Source organism: Copidosoma floridanum, unplaced genomic scaffold (genome assembly GCF_036245765.1).
Source record: "Copidosoma floridanum isolate Cflo_tuat_1 unplaced genomic scaffold, Cflo_Japanese_pri ptg000006l, whole genome shotgun sequence".
Lineage (NCBI taxonomy): Eukaryota > Metazoa > Arthropoda > Insecta > Hymenoptera > Encyrtidae > Copidosoma > Copidosoma floridanum.
This window is the reverse complement of record NW_028321883.1, coordinates 2,199,419-2,222,571: the sequence shown is the minus strand read 5'-3', so window position 1 is coordinate 2,222,571 and position 23,153 is coordinate 2,199,419. Positions and strand designations below refer to the sequence as shown.

Below are 23,153 nucleotides of genomic sequence, written 5' to 3'. Positions count from 1 at the left end.
TAGATTTATTATTATTTTACTTTCCGTTAACTAACACCAAGTACAGTCTTTTATTAGAGTTGTGATAATTGGATTAATAAGTACTATTCTAGATCAGTTTCATAATGTAACATCTTTTGAATCCATCATTTCTAAAACTTAGTGCAATTGGTTTTTTAAAAACCTGCTAAACGAACTACGTTAACCATTGTCACCGATCACACAACGAATGAAGAGGCTGTAGTATGTATCAATAAAACTCTTAAAATACTATTAAAACCTTTTAAAAAATGCCTTCAGTTATATCAATTTTTTTATAAATGGAAGTGAACCCAGGTTGATAGTTTCTAGCTTGTTTAAAGTCTACATGGCTAAGTAATAATTATGAAGATAATTGTAAATGCTGCTTCAGAGTTCTTATTTTTTACGTAAAAGTATGACATTTTTTAGTAAACAACTCATGTAATTATTTAGAGGCATTCAAGTCAACATATTCATATGTATAAATTACTGTAAGTATAATACCTATGTCAATAATGATACAACATATTGTAGTACATACAATGAATTTCCCTCTTTTAGAGTATTAGTCAAGTTAACGTAATGTTGCATAATTTTATCGATGTATGCAACTGTTTGTTCGAAAAAAAATTATTGCGTTATTTTTCGTTCTACAGGTTGTAATATGGTCAGAACTGCAATTTTGCCGTGTGAATTTTTATGTACTGTCTTTAAACTAAAATAATTCTCTGATTTTTTTCTAGAGAGGAAACAATAAAACTGCTGTTAGAAACAATACTGTCAGGAGAAAAAGTCGAAAGCAGTATTGTTGGTGGAGTAAGAATATTAATTAATGTAATTGGTAAAAAAGTAAGTTCATTCATAGAAAGCAGTGATAACTATGGAGTTTCCTATTCTAACATTGTTGAAGATGAACTACGTAATGAATTAGCTTTAATCGTTATACCTTACCTAAGGTATTTCAATCAGTTATTAACTGAACCACCACAAGTAAGTAAAAAAATTATTAACAGTTTGATGAGTAGCATGACAAAATTCGGTGTGGTAATAAAAATTTTGACTTTGCATGAGCATAGACTTATATTCATAGAATATATCTTAAAAAAGTCTTACCCTATTAAGTTAGCTATTTCCAACATTAAAGGCTATTTAAATAAGTTACATAAATAAGGAATAAAATGTTATTATTGTCATTGTAATGTTGTAACACTGAGTATGCTGTTAATTTAAAAAATTTCTAATTCTTACGTATCCCTTAAGCTCATCGTACATTTAAAAACAAATATCTATCGCATTATATAAAATTCTCAGTTTCTATGCGAGCCTAATAAGACGAGTTTTTTTTCTCTAACTGAATTCTTCCAAATTGTTGAGCTTTGATTTTCTAAAGTGGTAGTATTCATTGTAAAAAATAAATACATTGATGTTATTTTGAAAGTTTCTTATAAATATTATTTATGTAAGTCATTTTTCTCGCGATCGACACTGTTACAAAACTAAAAGAAAACTTCATGAAAATCTTATTATCTACCCACTGATAACTTAAAAAGACCAAAATTTTGTTTATATTTTAGCACTCATTTGTCTTTGCAAACGTACGAACTATATTTTACTTCTTGAGTTTTTCTATTACTGTCAACTATGCTAAATTTTTCAAATCAGCTATTTACTTGAACGCCATAATGTATACAACTGCCTTATGGTTCGAAATTTAGTTTTTCAATTAAAAATATGTGTTGTATGAGATATGACAGAATTATTACATAGCTACTTTTTATACACAAATAAGATTCATGTTAAGCTTTTTTTAAAGCGTTGCAACTTATAGTTTTTAAAACCAACAATTCAACTGACAACGTAACGTGTCTTTACTAATTAAACTATAAACAAAAAGACTTTAGTCACATGACCATAGATGTCTTAAGATCGACGAAAAAAACTGTTTTGTGAGGCCATTGTAGAAAATGGATATTTACAAGAAATCTAATTTTAACTTGTGCATCGACTTTTAATGGTCATCTCATAGTGCAAAAAAAACATTTGTAGGTTGACGAACAAAATGTACTTTGCCAGCTAAATTATGCATTGCAAATCGGAAGCTGAATCGCTAGCATGTATCACATCTAGCTTTTATACTCTAGGTATCTTCAAATAGGTTTCATGTTATGACGCTACGAGTTTTACATGTATTTATATAATCAAACCATATAATTCTACTTTAATTAATACGAAGAATTGAAAATGAAAATATCGTATGAAGTCTTAAGTGGATGCTACGTGTCGTTCTAAGTAGAGATTTAACGAAAGTCTCAGAGATCAGTAAAAAATTTATAACAAAATTTTTAGTTACTCACTCTAAAACACAGGTGTTACCACGTGTTGAAGAAAAGGTCCTTACAAAACACCACGTATATGGTAAAGAAATAGTTAATAGGGATATGTTTTTGTAAATCTTTTTACGTAAAGATTTTTTAAAGAAGTAAGAAAAACTTTTAAAGTAATAATACACTCTTTTATGATTTCTTGAGGTTTTGTGCATAAGCACACGATCAGTAAGAGCTAATTTAGGAGTGAGAATAAAAACTCCAAAGTCAGGTGTTAGTTTGAGCAACGTTTCGTTGGTCTTAACGCCAACCTCATCAGGCTCAGTCTATATCGTTAAGACGATCGTTACAGACTGTTGGGCGCCTCGAACGAATAACGTAAAAACATAATCATGGAAACAATTGGGAGCAGAACGGCACGTTCAACAAACACCGTAATACACTCTTTTAGATTTTCAAGATACAAATTTTTTTATCAACCAGGTACACAATTAAAAAAGTTTTTTTTTCAACTTTGAGAATAGTACTGTCACAAATATAAGTATAGAAGTCTCATATCCCTTATGTCTTTGTTAGGGTTCTTTCCCATCGTTTATTTAAGTAAGGTAACGAGACAAAGTCTCGTCGTATATTCTCTACATTATTTGTTGTCCTCTTTATATCACTTTGCACTACTATTGTATGGAGAAATCTTACATAGTGATGGTTTCCGTGGAATCCCATTTAAGCAAGAGTTCCGCGTTTACTAATGCTGATGCAAAACTGTTGCGATCATGTAGGAGTATCAAGGAGTGATTCTCAGTAACGTGGTGGCAATGGCCACCTGTGTTTGCGCATTTCAACTTGCATGTAAGGACATTGACGTTTCGAGCTAAAGCTAACTGTCATTCGTAACACATCTGACGGCCGCAGGTTCTCGTCCCTATCTGTTTTTTTTTTTTTTTTTTTTTTTTTGGTTTTTTGTTTTGATTGTTTATTATTATTTTTCTACTATGTAAAAATGCTTGTTTTTTTTCCTGCAATAAAGGATTGTGTTAAGATTGGTAGCTCTATCCGGCTGCTCATGTATTAGGAGTAATGTGTGATGATGCAGCCATGCATTTATTATGACAGTATGTGTGATTGATCACGTTTTGCTGAGTATGACATTTAGCTTCACACAGCGTACTGCCAGTACCATTGAAGGAATATGGGAAGGTAATGAAAGGAAAATTTGATGTGAAACGTCTGTGATTTTCTGAGTTTTCAATCGCTGTCTTCTCTATTTAGATTTTGGGAAAGTGACAGTGCAGAGGCATTTTCTTTCTCTCTATATGTGCCAATTGCAGTAGTCATTTTCTTGTATCGTAGTGTTTGACTTTTTTTTTGCTAAAGTAACTTCGGCTACGTCTCTGCTGTATTTTTTTCTGCTTTTTGTATGTGACACGCAGTCTTATCGTAAAGGAAAATAAATAAATCCTTAAGCACAGGTAGCTGTGGCGTTCGACATTGGCGCCATTCGCGTTAGGCATCTTACTGCATTTCGTCGGATCGTCGTTCATTTGCACCTTTGCTAGCTATTAGGTTTTCTGCAAGTTGCTGTGTCGTGATGCATTGTTGTTGACAGTGATTTTAGAGTATTGCTGTAGATGACTTCTCTTAAATTTTTGCGTTTCCCATTGTATTCCTTTTGTGTACAACTTATATGCGATATGTTATTGTGTTAGTGCTTATTTGTTGTGGTGAAAGTGTGTTCTGCGACTGGTGTAAAAGGACGTGTTTAAATTAGTTTCTACGATGGTTAGTAATATAAACAGTGCCCTAAATGTGAAATGAATTTTTTTTAAAGACTCAGCTGTCACCTTACACCACACTCCTAGCTATTTCCTTTTTTGTGTAGGTACATAGATTCTCTACAAACAAATTGCTAATGAGCCTGTGTACCGATTTGTAGCATTAGTTTTTTCAATAGTATTTTAAAATCTTTCGTAAAAAGGACATCCAAATTGAAATGGGTACTCGACACGGCCTTTCACAACCATACAATCTGTAATTACGTTTCTTACTTTTAATGAAACGTATCATCTAAGTTTAATAAGCATTTGTTTCCTTTGATTCTTTACGTGTAGTGGGTTCTATAATGTGTTGCTATTGTGTCGTAATTATTTTTTATTGTTATTGTTTTATGTTGTTGCCCAGGTGGTAAATATATTGTGGTTTAAACATTAGTTTACATAATAAGGTAAAAAGTATACGTGCAGTAAGTATTTAAAAAATTTTTTTTTGTGTCAATGCTCCATTTGTGATGGTTCTGTCTAACAATCCCTGTTCCTATGTAGGAAATTTTCGTTGAGCCAACAGCAGTGAAAAGAATTCGCTTGGTTCAATTGTGCTGCATGCTCTTACATCATGGTTTGAGCTTTATGGGCATCATGTTGTACGCCGTAGTCGTTCCCCTTTAAGAAAGTACCTGGCTGTCATCGACGTTATTGGAGTGTCTACTATCATGTATCCTGATCTAGTTTTGCTGGAATCAAACGTTTGATTATTTATTACAATTAGTTATATTGTGTCTTTTTGTTTATTGTGTTTTACATTTATATGTACGTACAGGGAGATTCATAAGTACTTCAACAACGGTAACTGACGTGAGCAGCAATGTATTTAAATAAGGCCCGTGATAAGATTGTTCGATTTTAAACTATACGTGATGATAAAGAGCATTTGGTTTGCGAAATAAGACTAGCGATTAATCGTGGGGCACTGTGTAAAGGCTACGATATAAGGATGGCAAGACTACAAGAAGCATATTTGTATTGACTAGAACCTTCTAACAGCTTAGTGTTTTCTTTACACAATAAACAAACCTTTACATTTAATGTTGAGGTATCGCTTAATATGTGACGATGATACTAGAAACGGGTTAAATTAAACTTCAACTGGGATGTCGCACGCACACATTTGAATTGAAATTGTCAGCGTTAGCAAAAATCACTATACATATTAAGATTACAAGTATGAGATGGATCTAAATATTTTTTTCTTGATATTTTGTCAAAGATAGGTGAAAGGAAACTGGCTAAGGAGGACGTACCCAACAACAAATAGCATTTATTGCTTCTCTCTTCTGTGCGTATCATAATCACACCTACAGAGATCACGTTATGAAAATGGTGGGGGGTTGGGGGCTTCAACTAATTTGTGCAAGATTGTTTATGGGTAAACAAGACAGCAGGAATAATGAAAGGTTTGACATGAAAATGGCTACCTGTGAAGAAAACAACGCAATTCAGAACAAGGCATATACAACCGAAAAAATGCACCTATTACTATTTAGCTGATGATTTAATATGAGGCCTACAACTGCAAGCTTTTCCTATAGAAGAAGGGTGAGGTCTGCGCCAGAAGCTGGTACATGGCACAACACACAATGGGCACCCAAAAATGACTTTATTTTGGATGATTTTTTTTTAATCATAAAATAAACGTGTGAAGAAAACTTGACATCATTTTCGACGTATTTTTTCCTCAGCTTTCTGATGTCACCATTTATTTTTAAAATTTTAGGTAACTTAACCTCTAAAAACCAAAAAACGAGAAAAAAATATGAAATATCTCATCAACGGCATTTTTCGTTAACTTTTTTTTTGTAACAAAAAATCAGGTCTTTATACGTCAGAAATTACTTTGTCTAAATTGTAACTAAGTTTGTTTATCGTGCTATCAAATTAAAAACAAAGTGAGGATTTATTTGTGCTTAACGAACGCGAATGCCCTTGCTTTTACCAAAATGACGAATCAACAGTATTATGCATTTGTTTTTGTTGGAAATGAGAGCGACCGACAGTAGGCCTGGCTTTTGTGTACACTGTGTACACTTGTAGTCTCTGTTGGCTCAACGCTCTGTGCGTGTGCGCTTGGTCGACTTGGCGCGCTGCAGGTGTGTGTGTGCGTATTCACGCGGCAAGCTTTGTATACTGTAAGCGCCAGATTATATTCAGCTCTCATCGAAGAAAGACTCTCTTAAGTTACGTTGCCAAACTCTAGCATTCAAAGGTGCATACATCACCTTAAATGCTAGTGTAAATCTTCTGATTAACTCTCGCTATACAGTGGACAAAACTCAGTTGTGCAGTGCAGTGCACTTAGTGCTTTGTTTAAGTTGCTCATTGCATAATTTGCAGACCAGCTCAAATAGTTAATCTCATCGAACTACCAGTGATTATCAACAGCAAGACTCAGTGAAACTCTTGTGTATTTTCACAGACAGTAATTGTGCATTTTTTATAGACAGTGGTTTACAGTTATTCAATATTTCAATCAGTTATACTTCATCAGTGCTTTCAGTTTCACATTTATTTCGAGTAACTTTCAAAATCTCTTGCGAGCTCAAGGCCAGTGCGTGTTTACATATCGTGTTATTCAACTTGACTCTTTTCTTTCTACATTCTTCACCTTTATATATTTCAATAGTTCGTTGCTTTAAGAATATAGACAGTATTTATTTTCTCCGGTATAAATTTGACCTTTACAATTTTTGTGTATATTAACTGTGTTTTCTTGGCCTGTGAGTGACATTAAAAGTTGTTATTTTTATGCTGTTTAATTTTATTGTGTTTTATTGTGTTTTCCCAATCACCCTATCCGAGCCTAGTGTGTGCTAACGCATACGCCTCGTACAGTTTTGTACATAAAAATACTAAAAAAATTTAAGTATTATGTGTTGCTATTCTTGTTTTTAACCAAAAAATACATAAACATACAAATAAGTGTGTGCTTACGTTAAAAAAATATTATTACAAAATTCTAATATAATTAACGTTGTGCGTGTTTTTTTCTTCGGTTTTCTTTCGGTTTTCTTACAAAAAAAAACCATACCACAGATACAATAATACGATCAGCAAGGGCGGAAGCACGACTATATTATATAGAATGGATAGCAATGATCGTCACTCTTCGCAAAGCTGCTTTTTTCCCATTAGCTGTAAGAGTGCATGTCATACTCCTAGAGTCTGCTAAGCAGTTTGCGTGGCTGTGACGTGATATCACCTTAAGATAGATGGTGTGGCATGCTGCTATGAGCTGTGCACTTCTTTCAGTGTACTACGTGAGTACCACTACTTGCTAAAATGCAATAGGCTGGCCTTAACTGAGTAAACTTGGTAAGACCTATTTTAAAATCCTTGCTTCTCTTTCAGTACATAAAATAATAGCGACCATATTATAAGTCCAGTTTCGAGGCTCAAGAGTGAACAAGCAAATTCTTACTTCTTTTAATGATCTCGATTTAAATTTATGGTTTATTTGTTGTAGAACAACGATGCTATCCTTCATTAATTATTTCTTTTTGAGTGGAGTTTAAACAAATCCCTGCTTTTGCTGTTCGTTAATATTCCTTTGGCATGATATGTAAATCAGTGGTTCCGAAGGAACACAATACGTTTACCGAAGTTTTTTTGGAAACGTTACCAGATTTTTACGAACTGAATGATTCTTTTTTTCAAGAGGATTGCATTAACGTGTTGTCCATGATAACACTAAAAAAATTGTAAGCTTGTAAATGAGCTGTTGCATGTATCAAAATTTTGCAACAAGCATGGATAGTCACCTAAGAAATCAATTTGTCCAAATAAATCATCCTCTATTACCTTAATAACAACCTTTGTTTACGAAAATACATGACAACGATACTCAGGTTAGGTTTGTTTGATACCCATTGCGTGGGAACTTAGTTGTTATTGAGGAATGAATCCAGTACAGGCAAGGGCGCACGCGTTTGTTGCACGCAAGATCCTTACTTTGTTTTTAATTTGATAGTGCGGTAAATAAACTCAATTACATTTTGGGCTAAGTAATTTCTAACGTAAAAATACCTGATCTTTCGATTGAAAAAAAAAAAAAAAAAAAACGCCTTTTTTGAGATATGTCATGTTTTTTACTTGTTCTTGATTTTTTGAGGGTTAGTTGTCTAAAATTTAAAAAACAAATGGTCACATCAGAAAGCTAAGGGAGAAATATGTTGAAATTATGTCGAGTTTTTTTTACAAGTGTATCTTATGGTTTAAAAAATCATTGAAAATAAGGAGATTTTATGGCTTTTCAACTGCTGAGGACATTTCAGGAGAAATCCTTCATATGGGCATTCGTATGATGTTTTAATAACATGGGTTTGTTCAGAAAGTGAGTAAGTCAAGTCGGCTGTGTTATTTTCTGCTGATTTAAGCATTCCTTTTAACTGATTATACTCATCCTCATCTAATGAGCTGAAGAGTCATCGTAGTCCTTAAGCCATCGTAACCCTCAAGCGACAAAAGACGTAACTAACCTACGTTTGGGTGTATCGATGTGTTCTATCACTATCGTCTTTTCTGTGTAAAGCATGTCTACAATTCGATTCGTTTCGTACAGTGCTAGTTTTATGCTCTTACTGGCATCCATCATTTGTTGTATCCATATTGGTCAGAAATAATATTGAATTTTGCTAGAGTTTTCCGTGCAGTTAGCAGATTTTTTCCTTGTTCTTGCAGCGTTGATGTGTTTGAATCGTGTGATGCTCCGTACCGGACTCGAAAAAACTATCTGGCCTATTTTTTGTATAACTGTGGTGTATGTAAGCGATCTAGCTCGATGCGACACACATGTGTAAGTAGTTAACAGTGTGTGTACTCATTGTATAAGTATGACGACTATTAGGTTTATAGCCAAATAGTGTACCCGCACTATGAGTCGTTCTCGCCGTTGGCTCTCTTACAGGTAAGACGTGCCTAGGACAGCTCAGTACTTGTAACGGTGTACGATATACTCATTATATAATACTAACGGCTAAGTTATTTCATAATACGTTTTCTTGTTAACAGTATTCTGCATGATTCTCAACCTCGGCAACCTAGTACCAGAACATCACAATAACTAGGCTCAGATTGTTCTTAATTCAACTAATTTATCTTCTGCTGATGGTTCTGTCCGAGCCCTAAAAGAAGGAGACCGTTTGAAGTGGTAAAGCTTCAAATATTTTGGTTATTGGATCTGTAGCTCGCCTAGTATATTATTACTATGGTATACCTTCTTTTTTTTACGTCCGAAGGCCGAACAAAAAAAAGAAGGGTTGGTTTACTATGTATTTTACGGTCTTTTGTAGTTGTTAGGCAGATATTTTTTACGATGTTCATTGTATTTTGTGAATGTAGGTTGTTTTTATAGTGTCGCCCCTTTTTAGTATTACGTGGCGCTTTTATTATTTCAAATGGACTTTTATATTGATTGTCGAATTTTTATTTGCGGTTCTTTGAGCATGAAAACCATTTCTCCCTCTCTAACACGACGTGTATTGATTTTTTGATCATAGTAATACTTAGATATAAACTGGGCCTGCAAACGATTTAAGGCTGACATAGTTTGTGATTCCTTGAGAGTATCTGCGAGATTCTTTACATTTTCCTTTTTTATGCTTATATTCTCGATGCTACCCTGACGGACTTTTCTGCTAAACACTCATTCAAATGGCATGAACCCAGTACTCTCATGTTCTGTGGTAATGTGTGCGAGTTTATTTGAGCTTAGCCATCGGTCCCAATCTTTATGATTCTCACAAAGTGCCTTAAGGTATTTTCTAACTGTATGGTGTATTCGTGCTAAGCTATTATTCGTTTGGGGATAGTATGCTGTAGTGTGATATTTGGATACATTCTACAATTTAAAAAAGTCTGTTAGTAGTTTGTTTTTAAAGTACCATAGTCTGAGAGTAGGTCATCAGGTAAACCGAAAAATCCTTGGTTCTTCAGGTTAGTCAAGCATTTTTCCATATTAAGTAGGTAACTAGATCTTCTATGTAGTCTTTTATGTTCATTACGAATACTATGAACCCGGGAAGTTCATTGACCTTAATATCAATAATACAATTTACGGCAATCTCATTCCCTTCCGCCGACAGATATCCATGTTGCGCGAGAGATTCTACTATGTCTGTATCTGCCGTTTTCTTTGAGATTGTTGTGACGAGTAAGTTTTTGGCGTACTTACAAAGCTGTACCTTTTAAATCTTCTGAAAAGGATTAGGCTCTCCAGTGTTTGATCGAGCCCATGGACTTTTATATTTTGGTGCTTTTGCCCTTATAGAAATATACCGTGTTAAAAAGGGGTCATGATGATTATTTCCCTCTCCTTTGTAGCATGTATTATCTATGCTGCCATCATTACTTTCTTTATTAGTTGCATCTTCATTAAATTGACTGTTATGTAATTGTTGTTCTCTGATCGCATTGTGTTGTACCATTCTATATTGTTTAGATTTTTTTTCTGCATTTAAGGCTGACTTAAATGTTTTCAATATAATCTCTTATTGTTTCACTGGAAGTAAAAATCTATTTCCCTTTGTTGACTCCAACTCTACGTCGACTAGTATTTTTGCGAAGTCAATCTAGTCTCTGTAGTCTTATACATGTAATCAATTAGTTGTATCTTTAATCGTGAGCCAGATTATAGGTATGTCTGTTTAACCTATCATTGCCTTCTCGAGGAGTTGACATAGACAAAAACCCTGTTCCTTATTTCTTACAGATACGCATTTGTTTCCCTCATGGAAAGTCTTCAATCCGGTTAAACTGAAGTGTAAGTTATCCATGATTCTGGTGATTGAACAAAAGCTCAGAAATTTTTTTGCAATAATTTCCATTTTTCTTGCTATTTTTCACATATGAGATGACGTTTCCCGAATTTGTTTCTCCCTGTATAAAAGGTACAAAATGTTCTTCATGCAAATGTGGATAAAATAACGTTGTCTTTATCATTTACCCTAAAGTAGTGATATGTATGTTTGTTATTAATAAGACGCAAATGAATGCAAATATTTTGCTTACATAATTCACCAAGTATTAATATGCAATTAGAATATTCCGTCTCAGATTCCAGTATTCTTTTTGCCTCTCTTGGGTTGCCACATTCTTGCAGATGATGGAACTTTCTAAGCTTGTTCCAGTTTCACTTTACTAATTCTGCCAGGTCGTTACTTAAACACAAATGTTAGCAACTTCCTTGAAGACAGCTCATGATAATTTCCTCTTTTATTATTTTGACCATATCGTCTGGCTCTTTTGGCTTTGCAATCGATTTATTTGTTTCCGTTATTTCAAATATCTGATTCAATGTAGTATTAGCCTTTTTTTGTGTTTCTGACCTACCAGTTTTGCCATCTGAGCTAGGTTTCATGGAGTCTCCAACTTTGGTTTCTTCATATTTGTTTTCGTTGCCTTTCGTTTTAGTGTTAAATATCGTCGCTAGTAGGCTGAACCCGTTGCATAAACTTTATTTCTCTTGACGAGGCAGTTCAGGGTTAACTTCTCCTTCCTTAGCTACAGGATTGTGTAACATGGTGTCAGGAGCATTGTTCTCCACACTTTTCTAGTACACAATATCGTAATTATAACCTCTGAGGTCAGCCTTGGATCTGTTAAATCTAAGGTCTGTAGGTAGTAGTGGAATGGCTTCTTTGCAAATATGATTGCCAGAAAATTCTTATCATTAGTGGGATATCTCAGTTCACTTTCTCTTGAGCAGCGCGAAGCATACTCGCTAGGTCGTTCTGTACTTTCAACTTAGCTAAGAATGGTGGCAATCGCATAGTCAGATGCGTCTGTAGTCACTATAAACGGTTTGTTTACATCTGGTAATACTAAAACTGGTTTTTTCCACATGATGTCTTTCAGTGTCTTAAAAAATTCTTTATTTTTCGTCCCAAATGAATCTAGATGCCTTTCTGAGCATAGAGTTTACAGGTTTTGCTATTCTGAAAAAGTTCGGTACGAACCTCCTGTAATAATTCATGAAGAAACTGCTAAATTTTTTGAAGGTTTGAAGTGACTGCATACTTTATTACAACTCAAACCTTTACAGGGTGTGTTCTGATGTTTGCCATTGCCAACTATGTGATCCAGTACTTGCGCTTCTCTCTTTAAGAACTGGCATTTCTTCGGATTATCAGTGAGGCAAGCATTGCTTAACTTTTCAAGTAACTTTTGGCGACAACTTTTGTTGTTTTAAGTCTGCTACAGATATCATTATGTCGTCGAGGTATACTTCTGATTCTTGATCTTGTAATCCGTTTGCTAATGTGAGGCTTATTGCCTTTGAGAATGTATCTATTGCTCCCACACATCTCGTTCTCATTGTTTTATATTAATAGTGGCTATCTGGTCCTCAGAATGCGGTTTTGTGTGTATCTTTTTCGTCTTTTTTAATCTGGAAAAAACCCTGCCTTAAGTCTATTACGATAATGTACCTTGCATCTGCCAGTCGATATATTATTCGGCTCTGAAATGGGATAGGGTAGCAGGTCCACTGTAGTCTTATTTAACTGCCTAAAATCTGTTATTACCCACCATTTTTTTTCTCCATCGGATCCAGGGTACTTGGATACTATTTACATGTTTGAGTAATATACTGACATACACGGTTCAATAATGTCGCTTTCTAGTATTTTCCTTGTTTCGACTCTTATTTCGTCGATTAGTTTCAATAGATACCTATTGAATGCTTTTTAACTCGTATGGACGTATCTGTTGTTGTCTCCATGTGATATTTTAGTATGTGTGTTATCCTTAATGTTTCACATTCTGGGCGGAACATGTACGAAAATTCGTAAATTAATTGACGTACATGTTCGATTTCTGTGCTTTACACCCTGACACATATACGAATTCTGTAATTTTTTTTACTCTCTTACATTTATTTACTATCCCAAGGGTCTTCGTATTTACACTCTGTACGTTGTTTGTATCGACCGGAGCATTTTTCAGCAGTTCTTTCCAAGATTCTAATGTTCCATTTCCAAAAACCTGAGTAGTTTTACTCTCGAAAAATTATACTTACGGTGTACTGACACCAACTGTACGTGAGTTAGCATTGATTCATTCCGCAAATACCTTACCGTTGTAGTTGATTGCCACAAAATTGCCAAAAAATAAACCTTTGCCTAAATCCTGCTAGGGCATAAATCCCACTCTGTTAGACTCGTTATCTTTCGGAAAAATAGTGGCATAGATAACCTGTTTGGTGTGAGACGGTATCATGAATGTCTCCAATTCTACAATCAGGAATTTCCTCGTATTAAGGAACATACACTAATGCTTCGCAATCACTATACCATCGTGTCTTAAAAAGGTATCCCAGCCGATAAGTCCATCCGTGTCATGAAAGTCTTTAAATACTATGTGTAATAAACACGGTAGTCCGTTCAACATAATATTGGTATTTCAAAGGGTGCGGCTTATTCTATATGTTACTCCTTTTACATTCAATACCACATTTCTGCTCATGTGTGTGCCTGCTTCAAAGCGATTTTTGTTGATGACTGAGATACCCACGCCTGCATCCAGGAAGAACAAAACCCTTCCTTTTTTTTAGATTTTGGCTGTCTAAACAAATGACGGGGGTCTGCATCCTGTTTTAATCAATTTGATGTTAACTACTCTAGCTTCTACGAAGTTGCTAGCATGAGTTATTGTCTGCTTGGTACCTACCGGTACCGGTACCGGTTAGTAGTACAGTCGTTCTTGTTTGATTACGCTTATCCTTCATTGTGATTACTTTCATCTCTTTACTTGTTTTCTTCAGGTACAAGTGATGATCTCTTTGATTTTAAATATCAAGCTAGTTACTTGCATTGCTCGAAAGTGTGTCCTTTCTGAAGTTTTATGTCTGTAGGCGCGTTATATGTGAGGGTAAATCAACGATTTCAGATTTCTGACCTTGTTTACCCTTTCTATGGCGAATTTAACTTACACTATATCCAGTAGAAAAGGTACTTGCTCTTGATTAGATTCTGTTATTGTTACGTTATTAAGGACCGTAGATGTTTGTTTTATAGAGTTTACGGTACCCTAGACCACTTTCTCCAGTGGAGCTCTTATTTGCATCTTTGCTTCGCATTGACGAGCAGAGGTGATTGCTTCACGTAATTCTGTGGGCCTAGAGCACCTTACCCATGTGTCTAATAGCTCTTTTAGCTCAATCATAAAACACTGTATCCCGTCATCTCTTGACTTTTATACTAGATGATTTTTCACCTTCATTGACATATTTACATTAACCTCGTAAGTTGATGTAAGCTTATTCAATAAACTTGGTACTCATTGACCATATTTTTCAGAATTTTCTCCTTTACTCTGAGTGATTGCCAGGATCTGTGCCTGCAAACTCTTAACATGAGAGGAGCTGTTGTAATGTGGTGTTATACTTACTAGAAATGCCTCAACCGCATTATAGGATGCCATGTAAGGTGAGAATATTTCCGTGGCATCGCATGTCAGCCTCGTTTTAGACTGAATACAATGTCATCTTTGCATTGGGAAAATCGTGTGGTGACGTGTCAGACTCTCCTGAAAAACCTTGCGAGACTATCCGTGTTTCCGTCAAATGTCGAAATCTTTCTATTCAGCTAAATTAAAGACATTCGAGTGACGTGAGAATCTCAGTCGAGCTGTCTGGCTTGCTGACTCGCACAATCTCGTTGTTGTGCCGTTAGGTTATTGTAGAAAAATGTTGGAGATTGACATTTTATTTCCCGATACCGTGTTGAGCAAGTGTCACATGCCTAAGCTAGTAAGTGATGTTGTATTGCTGGTGGTATTAAATCTTCAAGGTCTTTAAAGAGACCTTTTCTTATTGGACTACCAATCCGTTTTTACTTTGGTTTGCCGAAAAGTCTGCGTTATGTAGTTGTCCGTAGTTCTGTGCTGTGTGCATCAAGTGGTGTTGTCAAGTGCTTGGTCTTCCAATGTTTCAGTGATATTTTTACTTGGTTCTCTGATGCTAGGTATTCCCTAGAATTTTGATGATCCGTAGAATTTTGAGTATGTACTGCTATGTAGGGAACTAGACTTTTTTTTGGTAGTCTGGGAGCCAGGGTACTTTTCGTAGCCGATGGAAGTCCATGGCTGCACCAAAGTTTTTTTTATGTATTTTGATGCGCTGACACCGATTCTCAAAAGTGCTTGGCTGTCAAGTTAGCCGATTAATTGTTATAAGGATTTTTTATAAACAAATAAGAAATTTTCATTTTTTCGACGTAAAAAAAATTTGTTTAAATTCTTTGGCCAATCTTAAGACAAAAAGGTATACTTGCCATTTTTTCGTAAAACCTTCGTTTACGAGTACAAAATTCACGAAGTTTTAAAAAACAGGGTTTTTCACGAAATTCGACCATATATTCCACAGTCATTAAAACACATTTTTTAATCCAACATGGCTTAAAAGTTTCGTATAACTTATTACTATAATAATGTGAAACGAGCAGTTTATGATTTGAATTGGATTTTTATCGAACAATGCCTCATCGTTCGATCTATTTCGCGCTTACTCGGTAAGTATGTACTGGAGGCCACACACGAGAGTTCATTATGTTTATTTATAAATAGCTGCATTTAAACTTTCTTTTGATATTTTCACTCCTTATTTAAATGTCTGAGGATGCACATTATAAAAATTGTTAGGTAGCACATTTTTAAACAATTTGTATAAACAAAATTTTTTTTTATTTCTCTAGCTAAGTTTTAGCAACGAAAGCAATATAAAAAAATTATACTGAATAATGGTCACCCAAAGTTTAAAGTTATATTTTTCTAAACTTTTTCTACATTCTACCTGTTTTCTCATCATTAATTTTTTGGTGGTGATAGTATTTTTGCCCTATTCTGATTATTCATTTTGTAAATTGTCTTTGCTTTTAGAGTAAAATTTCAAAAACTTATTCTTCAACTGTTTCTTCCACGCAATAATAGTCTTTTAACTGTAAAGGTGAACTACATTAAATAATCAATTTCTGACTATAAGGAGAAGGTGGTAAATAATTTAACATAATTTCTAGTGTAAGCTGACAATTACTTAAGTTTGCTAAGGGTAACCGAGGCAATCATACGGGCCAATTATAGGTAATAATTTCCTTCTGATATCGATGTTGACTTACCTTTCAGGGTCGCAAGGCTTGAAAAGGTGATTAGAATCATTATTATCCTCTTTCTTATGATGATTGTTATTAGAGTGATGCTGAACCCAAAATTGCCTCCGGGAGTTGACCTTCTGATCTGCTTAGAGGCGGATAGTTAACGTCCAAAACCACCAAACTTATCCAAATGACGGTTTCCCCTGGCACCAACGCTAAAAATATAAGTGTAGATGTCTTATATTTCTAATGTCACTGTTACAGTTCTTTTTCACCGTTTAGTCAAGTAATGTAAGAAAATAATATCCTGTGGACGATAGTGTATAGTAATGTAGGAGTATCGACAAGTAATGCTTAATAACAAGGTGCCAATAACTACCTGAGTTTGTGCCTTTCGGCGCGAGTGTGAGGACATTGACACTTCCTGCTAAAGCTAGATGTCACACGTAACACTACTTCCATAGTTTTTTTTCGTAGTGGGCTTGCTGTGTTGTAGATGGCTCTGAATGTGTAGTTCGCCAAATTTAATGTTGTTTTACTGGGAAGTTACAGTTTTTCTATAAGATATTAAGCTTATCAGAGTCACTAAAATATGTCGATGACTAATTTTGCACTGAAAAACAAGCTTATTATATAACAAGCTTATTACATTCATAATTTTTAATTTCCAAAATTTAAGTGCAGACTAGTCATGGACATATTTCAATGACTCTAATAAGCTTATTATTTTATAACCGAATTTATGGGAACATTTAAGAGCATATACATCTATCTATAGTATACAGTGATTTTGGAGGGCTATTCCATACGACTTCCCTCCACCCCCCTGAGCCCTGGCAACGGAGCCCCAATTTTTGTTAATCCCCCTCACCATCCCCTTCGCCCTCTCAGCCCCACTAGATTCATGAGAGCCCTGTTCAGCCTCCTTGTTCCCCTTAGTCCCCTCTTAATAAGGTAAAGTTCTCTCTGTTTTTACCCTATTTTCATAGTCTAAATTCGGCTCCCCGATTTCAAAATATAAAACAAAAAATTTAACATCATTATAACATTAATGTTTTGCAATCATTAGGCCTTATTTTACATTAGGCCTTGTTATATATTAGCGTTAATATAGAACTTCCAAAAAAGTTCTGACAAGAAAAGCCTTTTAGTATTGTTATTGAAAGATACATAGACGGGATATACTCATTTTCAAAATTCTCTAATAGTTCGTTTCAACTGGCTGAAACTTCCTGACCCTGAAGTTAGCCCCTGAGTGAATAAGTCTTATAGAAGACACAACACACAACGAGATAAAGAGACAGAGACCGCAATCGACTATCAAAATTCGAATTCGACGCATTTTTGTTTGCTCTATATGTAAGCATATTGTTGTGCGTAGTGTGTAGTATGTACAACTGTACAGCTGTGCACGTATGTATGCATCCACATATGTATGTGTGTGTTTAATGGAAGTATGTAACATGTATGTATATGTGCACACACGTATGTATGTAATACAAATATAAATTAGTTAATGTTATCATTTGTATGAAGTAAATTACTGAAAAAATTTGGCATGCACGGCAGATCGATAGAAACAGCCAATATTGATTCGACTCAGTTCCATTATATGACGTTACCTGAAAATATGAAAAATTACACAATATCTTGACATAAAAAGGAAGATGGACCAAAAATAACGAATTTTACGGGTTTCCTAAAGGATACAAAAAGTATCACAGCACACAAAAACAGAAACGTTGAGTTATGTGAAAAATAAACCTTAATTTTCAATGTTTTCAATGTACCTCCATTAAATACAGAGTAACAATAATGCAAAAACGATTTTTCATGGTCATGCATGCACATAACCTCCAAATATTAAAAAATATGCCATATATTGAAAAACAAGTACCATACAGTAAAAATAACGATTTCGACCGGGTTTCTGAAGGAAAAAAAAACATCTTGGCGTACAAATAAGGAGGTGTTGAGTTATGTTACCACATTACCTTGTATTTCAATGTTTTAGATTGTTGGATGTATTAAATAAAAAATGTTCTTCAAAAGAAAACCGCTTATAGATAACCTATCATTCTAAAGTCTCCGTGCAAACATGTATAAAAATATGACATGGAAATATCTTATTTAGTCGAATAACAACCATTAAGCTCACGAAATGTTTATACAGCGGACCATGCTGGTTTCCCTATTAACCGCGTTAAGATAAAAACCCTTGTTTTTTTATTGAAGTATGAAGAATGCTATAATCAAGTAAAACCTATTGTCCTCTACTTGAAATTTTTTAATAGTCATGAAAAACGCTAAGATAAGAGTGAATTGTTATCTATGTGAAATGGAAGGTAAAAAAGATGTATTTTCTGGATAAAGAATAACTTATTGTAATAAAGATGTATTTTCTGGATGAAGAGTAATTTATGGTATATCCATCGGTCCAATTATTTCTCCAGTTATAGTTTTTGCTAAAAATAAAGAAAAATAAAATTGTATAATCAATAGATAAATATAATTTGGATTTAAAAAAAAGAATTTAATGCAAGGGAAAATTTTTAGGTAAAGTATACGTGGAGATAATGTTAGTTTTTGATTTTTTTTCCGTAATTAATTTTATGTTAATTTTAGTACTACAATAACTTACTTAACAGTTCTAGCTTATCTCAAAGATTGTAATTTTAAACTGTTCAAGTATTAGAGAAAGCTATTAAATAATCAACTACTTTAATATAAAATACTACCAATCCTCTTTCGTCAAACGTGACTCATGTTGATAATAGTTAAATTATGAAAATATCAGGTATTAGAGGAAACAATTTTCAGTTATGTATGAATAGTAGTTTTGAAGAAGTCCATTTATAGTAGTTCTTAGTAAAAAAAATTTCTCCTGGATTATTTATACTGTTATTACTTTTGCTTTAGTATTTTAAATTTCTGTAAAGTTGAACTCTTTTAAGTCTTGTTTTATTACATAAGCCATTAAGTGTACCCAAGTTTTAAAAAATAATAAATGCCCTCTGATTGTGACTTGTGAGTGGCTTTGATATTTACTAATTAATATAATTAGGATGACCGTACTATGTGCGTAACTGTCACATAACACAGATATGGAAAAAAAAGCAAAAAAATTGTTTTGTCTACTTTCGTATCTATGAAATAAAAAAGCCCAAAATTCGTTGGTATGTAAATGACGAATCGGCTTATGCAGAAGCTTTAAACTCAAGACGCACTTAAGTGGGAGTTAAAAGTTTGTTCCCAGAAAATGCATCTGAATTTTTTTTGTTCGTATTCCACGTATCATAATGTTTTTATGTTGCAAATAAAAATATATTAAGTTTATATGAACACCTTAGATGCTGTGAACAAATGTGTTCTTAAACAAGACTTTTGTATTATAAACTCCAGTAGAAAGTGAAAATTTTTTGTGTAAAACTCTTACTGAAAAGTTTTAATTAGGATGAGAGCTATGGACCTATGAAACCTACAAGCAGATAAACATTTTTTATCTTCTTTGAGGCACTTTAATTTTAATTCGTAGAACCAGTTTGATGAACATAAAATTAAAAAAAACTATAATATTTAAAATTAGAATGTACTGAAGTCTTGGTAAAATAAATTACTGTGTGAGTTTAGGAAAAGACAAATAAATAAACTAAAAGTCAATGGAAAAATTTTATTTTCCACTCTGAATAAATGAATATTATGAAATCCATGAGAAATTCTAATTCACTAAATTACAAGGTGTGAAAGAGTGACTCCAAAAATAGCTCGAAATTAGCCTGTTTTTGCAACCTTGAGAATCGTCCCAAATTGTTTATCAAATCATTGTTTATCGTTTAACATTCACCTGGTAAATTTTTAAGAGGGGATCAGCTTTGGTTTCTTAGATTTAGAGGGTAGAAGATATTTAAATATTACCAATGACCGTTTAAATCAGGTTTACAGTGAGTCTCACAAAATAAAAAGTGTTTTCGAGTAGCTTACCAAACCACTATATTATTATGTTTTTTGGGTCGCTGATTCCGAATCCGAGGTCAGATGACCTTCTTAACGGATGGTTCAAGGTCATTTAAAGGTCAAATCTGAATGAATCGTAAAAAACTCTCAAATCACCTCCAGATAAGTTTTTATAGTCGCTGATCACGCATCTGAAGTCAGGTGTGCAAAATTCAATATGCCTATTAAATAATTTCATTTGGAAATAACCAGAACAAAATATTGTTTTAACGTCATGAACTACAAGGCTTTATTTTTCTATAGTTATAGAGACATTCAATATATCTGGGTTAAGAACCCTTATGACATGATATTGACCGTATCCCAAGTACCATATAATAGTAGCAATGTGGCTGCAACTGTCCGTGAACCACTCTCACATGTGCAAAAATATTCGACGATAGCCCGTCTACCTCTCTTAGCTCGATCAACAAGTACAAAAATATGAGGGCTTTTTCCACTTCTATAGCGAGATTTCATATGTGCTTTCACGAGCAGTGGATCGATAATGTTAATGCCATACTTAAAAAAATCCAAGCCTGCGGTTCTATGTCCTGCATTAGGATTGAATTTCTGTACTAAAAATATATCTTTCACCCCATGTTCGGCGTAGTATGCATGTATGACATGGCATTTTTTAATTGATAAGGGCCTAGGCAAACTTCATACAAATCGTCCAATGAAAGCTGAAGAAACTGCATTAGTGAATTATTTTCTTCATTATCCAAAGAAGTGAAAGCAGTGTCATTGAATGGAACTCTTTGTTGAGAAAGATTAAGATCAGTGACAACTACTTTCAATTTATTCGATACATTCGATCTTGATTTCATAGTTTCCCCATCATTTTCATATTCATCATCTGATAGAATTGGTTTGTGGAATAAATTAAGTAATGCACAAGCAATTAACAGGTAATCAAATTCACAAGAGAGTGTGGCATTATGAGCTGATACAGCAAGCAACTTGAATGTTTTTTTAAGTCGCCCAAATACTTGCTCAATTATCCATCGCACCTTGGTAACAAACCTGGCTAGATTAGCTTCATACGTATCGCGTTCTCCAGTTCCAGGAATGTATGCTCTAAGCTTTTTTTCGTTTTGAAAAAAGTCCATTACATCTCTAAATCTATTATTGACTAAGACAACATTATTTTTATGAAGCATGGATGATAGCTCATCATATCTTTGAAAGCAATCATTTAAAATCTGTGCATCGTTATGGTTCGCATTAAAAGGACCCAAGACAAATAGTATAAATCCGTTTGGCGTGCATCTCACCATGGGTTTAACAAGTAGCGATTTCTTTTGCTCACTCCACAACTGCTTTTGACCAGCGAAGTTTTTTGATTTTTGAGCTATCCGATAAGTGGCATCAAAAATGATACAGCCCTTATCTTCAGCTATATCGAATAATTCTTTTACCAATGGAGTATTATTAACTATTATGGTCTAACGTTTGGGAATGTTGAGAAAGTAAGGAACCAAATTTTGAATTAAATCATTTCTTGCTTTTTCTAAACAGTTAGAAATTGACGAAATACTTTGGTATCCAAAGAGATAAGCCAATTGTTCATGTAAAAGTGCAGTACGAATTTTACACAAAAGAAAAGCTACATCTTTTGATTCACAGTTCTTAGTGAATTCACATATTTTGTTGAATTTATTTTTTTTAAATCCGAAAAAAGACTTAAAAGGCCCATCTGCCATAGTCTCAAGTGTATTGATATCGAATGTACTACCCACATTTTTATTTTGGTTCTGATAGTATTCGAACATGATATCGCTGACAAACTTTTGCTCCGTCGGTGATACTTCTTCAAATATTTGTTTCACTAAAGGCCAATAATCGACGTCATTGAAATGTTCAGAGCACATACGGGCATTAGGCTTAACAAAGAACTTATAATTCATTAAAAGGAGCTCACTTTTATTGCTAGGAACAGCAATTAATTTTGATGAGTTATTACACCCAAATGTACATCGATAATGTGAGCTTACGCCTTTTTTATAAATGGACAGATCTGGCAACGAAGAGTAAGTTTGAATGCCAGGATTTCTTTGAACACAGTCGTAGCACAGTCTGCATATTTTGCTGTCCACAGAAATTGTTTCTATAGCTTCAAGTTTTCGTTTTCTAGTATTATAAATAGTTCTCAAATTATTGATAGCCGATAAATTCAGATTCTTGACACAAACAAATTTTTCATCCTTTGATTTCTTTTTATGTTCATAGCCAAGACATGTCAAAGAGTAAGGCATTTTTTAAAATGAATCGTAGACTGCAAATAATGTAAAAACATATTGGAAAGATAAATTGAAAGGATGATTAGTTAATTACAATAAAAAGACGAAGGTCTTTGACTACAGTACCTGTATATATAGTTAATACTTATTAGTTGTATAATTTATACATGTTAACAGGTTAGCTTTAATTACTTTAACAATGTATCTCAGGAGCCCATAAGATCAACTCTCATATGAAAAAAGATTATGGAACTTAATAAATACACATTTCTGTATAAAATTATTCTTAAAGTCACACATAAAGAAGCTGAGACTCAAATTATCTAAAAGACTAGCTATTGACCTTAACTCAAAAGGATTCTGAGTAATAACATTAAGGTCTGTATACAGAAAATTAAAGAGGCGACCAAGTGAATGTCAATGATAAAATTAAGTCCTGTACACAAAAAATCAACGAGACACATTCCTCGACCAACATTATATTCATTTTAAATCAAGTTTATCTTGAGCTGTGATGATTGCAATCGTTTGCTTTCAATAAATCTATAATTAATTGTAAATTAGTATTATGTACTATACGCAATTGCGAAAGTTGCAGCCATGAGAATCAGTGTTGGAATCTAGTGTATTCTAAATTTAGAACTTTCGTTCAGATTCGACCTTCAAATAACTTTGAACCAT

At 33.9% G+C, this 23,153-nt stretch overlaps 1 protein-coding gene across 3 annotated transcripts in view; it reads left to right on the top strand.

The window, feature by feature from the left end:
• The window catches only part of fmt (phosphatase 6 regulatory subunit 1-like protein fmt), a 400,722-nt gene that overhangs the window by 132,559 nt on the left and 245,010 nt on the right, over positions 1-23,153 (top strand). For all 3 annotated transcript variants that reach the window (XM_089598239.1, XM_089598237.1, XM_089598238.1), the window contains one exon: positions 744-990. In XM_089598239.1, coding sequence (XP_089454365.1) covers positions 744-990 — 247 coding nt within the window. The remainder of the gene's footprint in view (positions 1-743; positions 991-23,153) is intronic.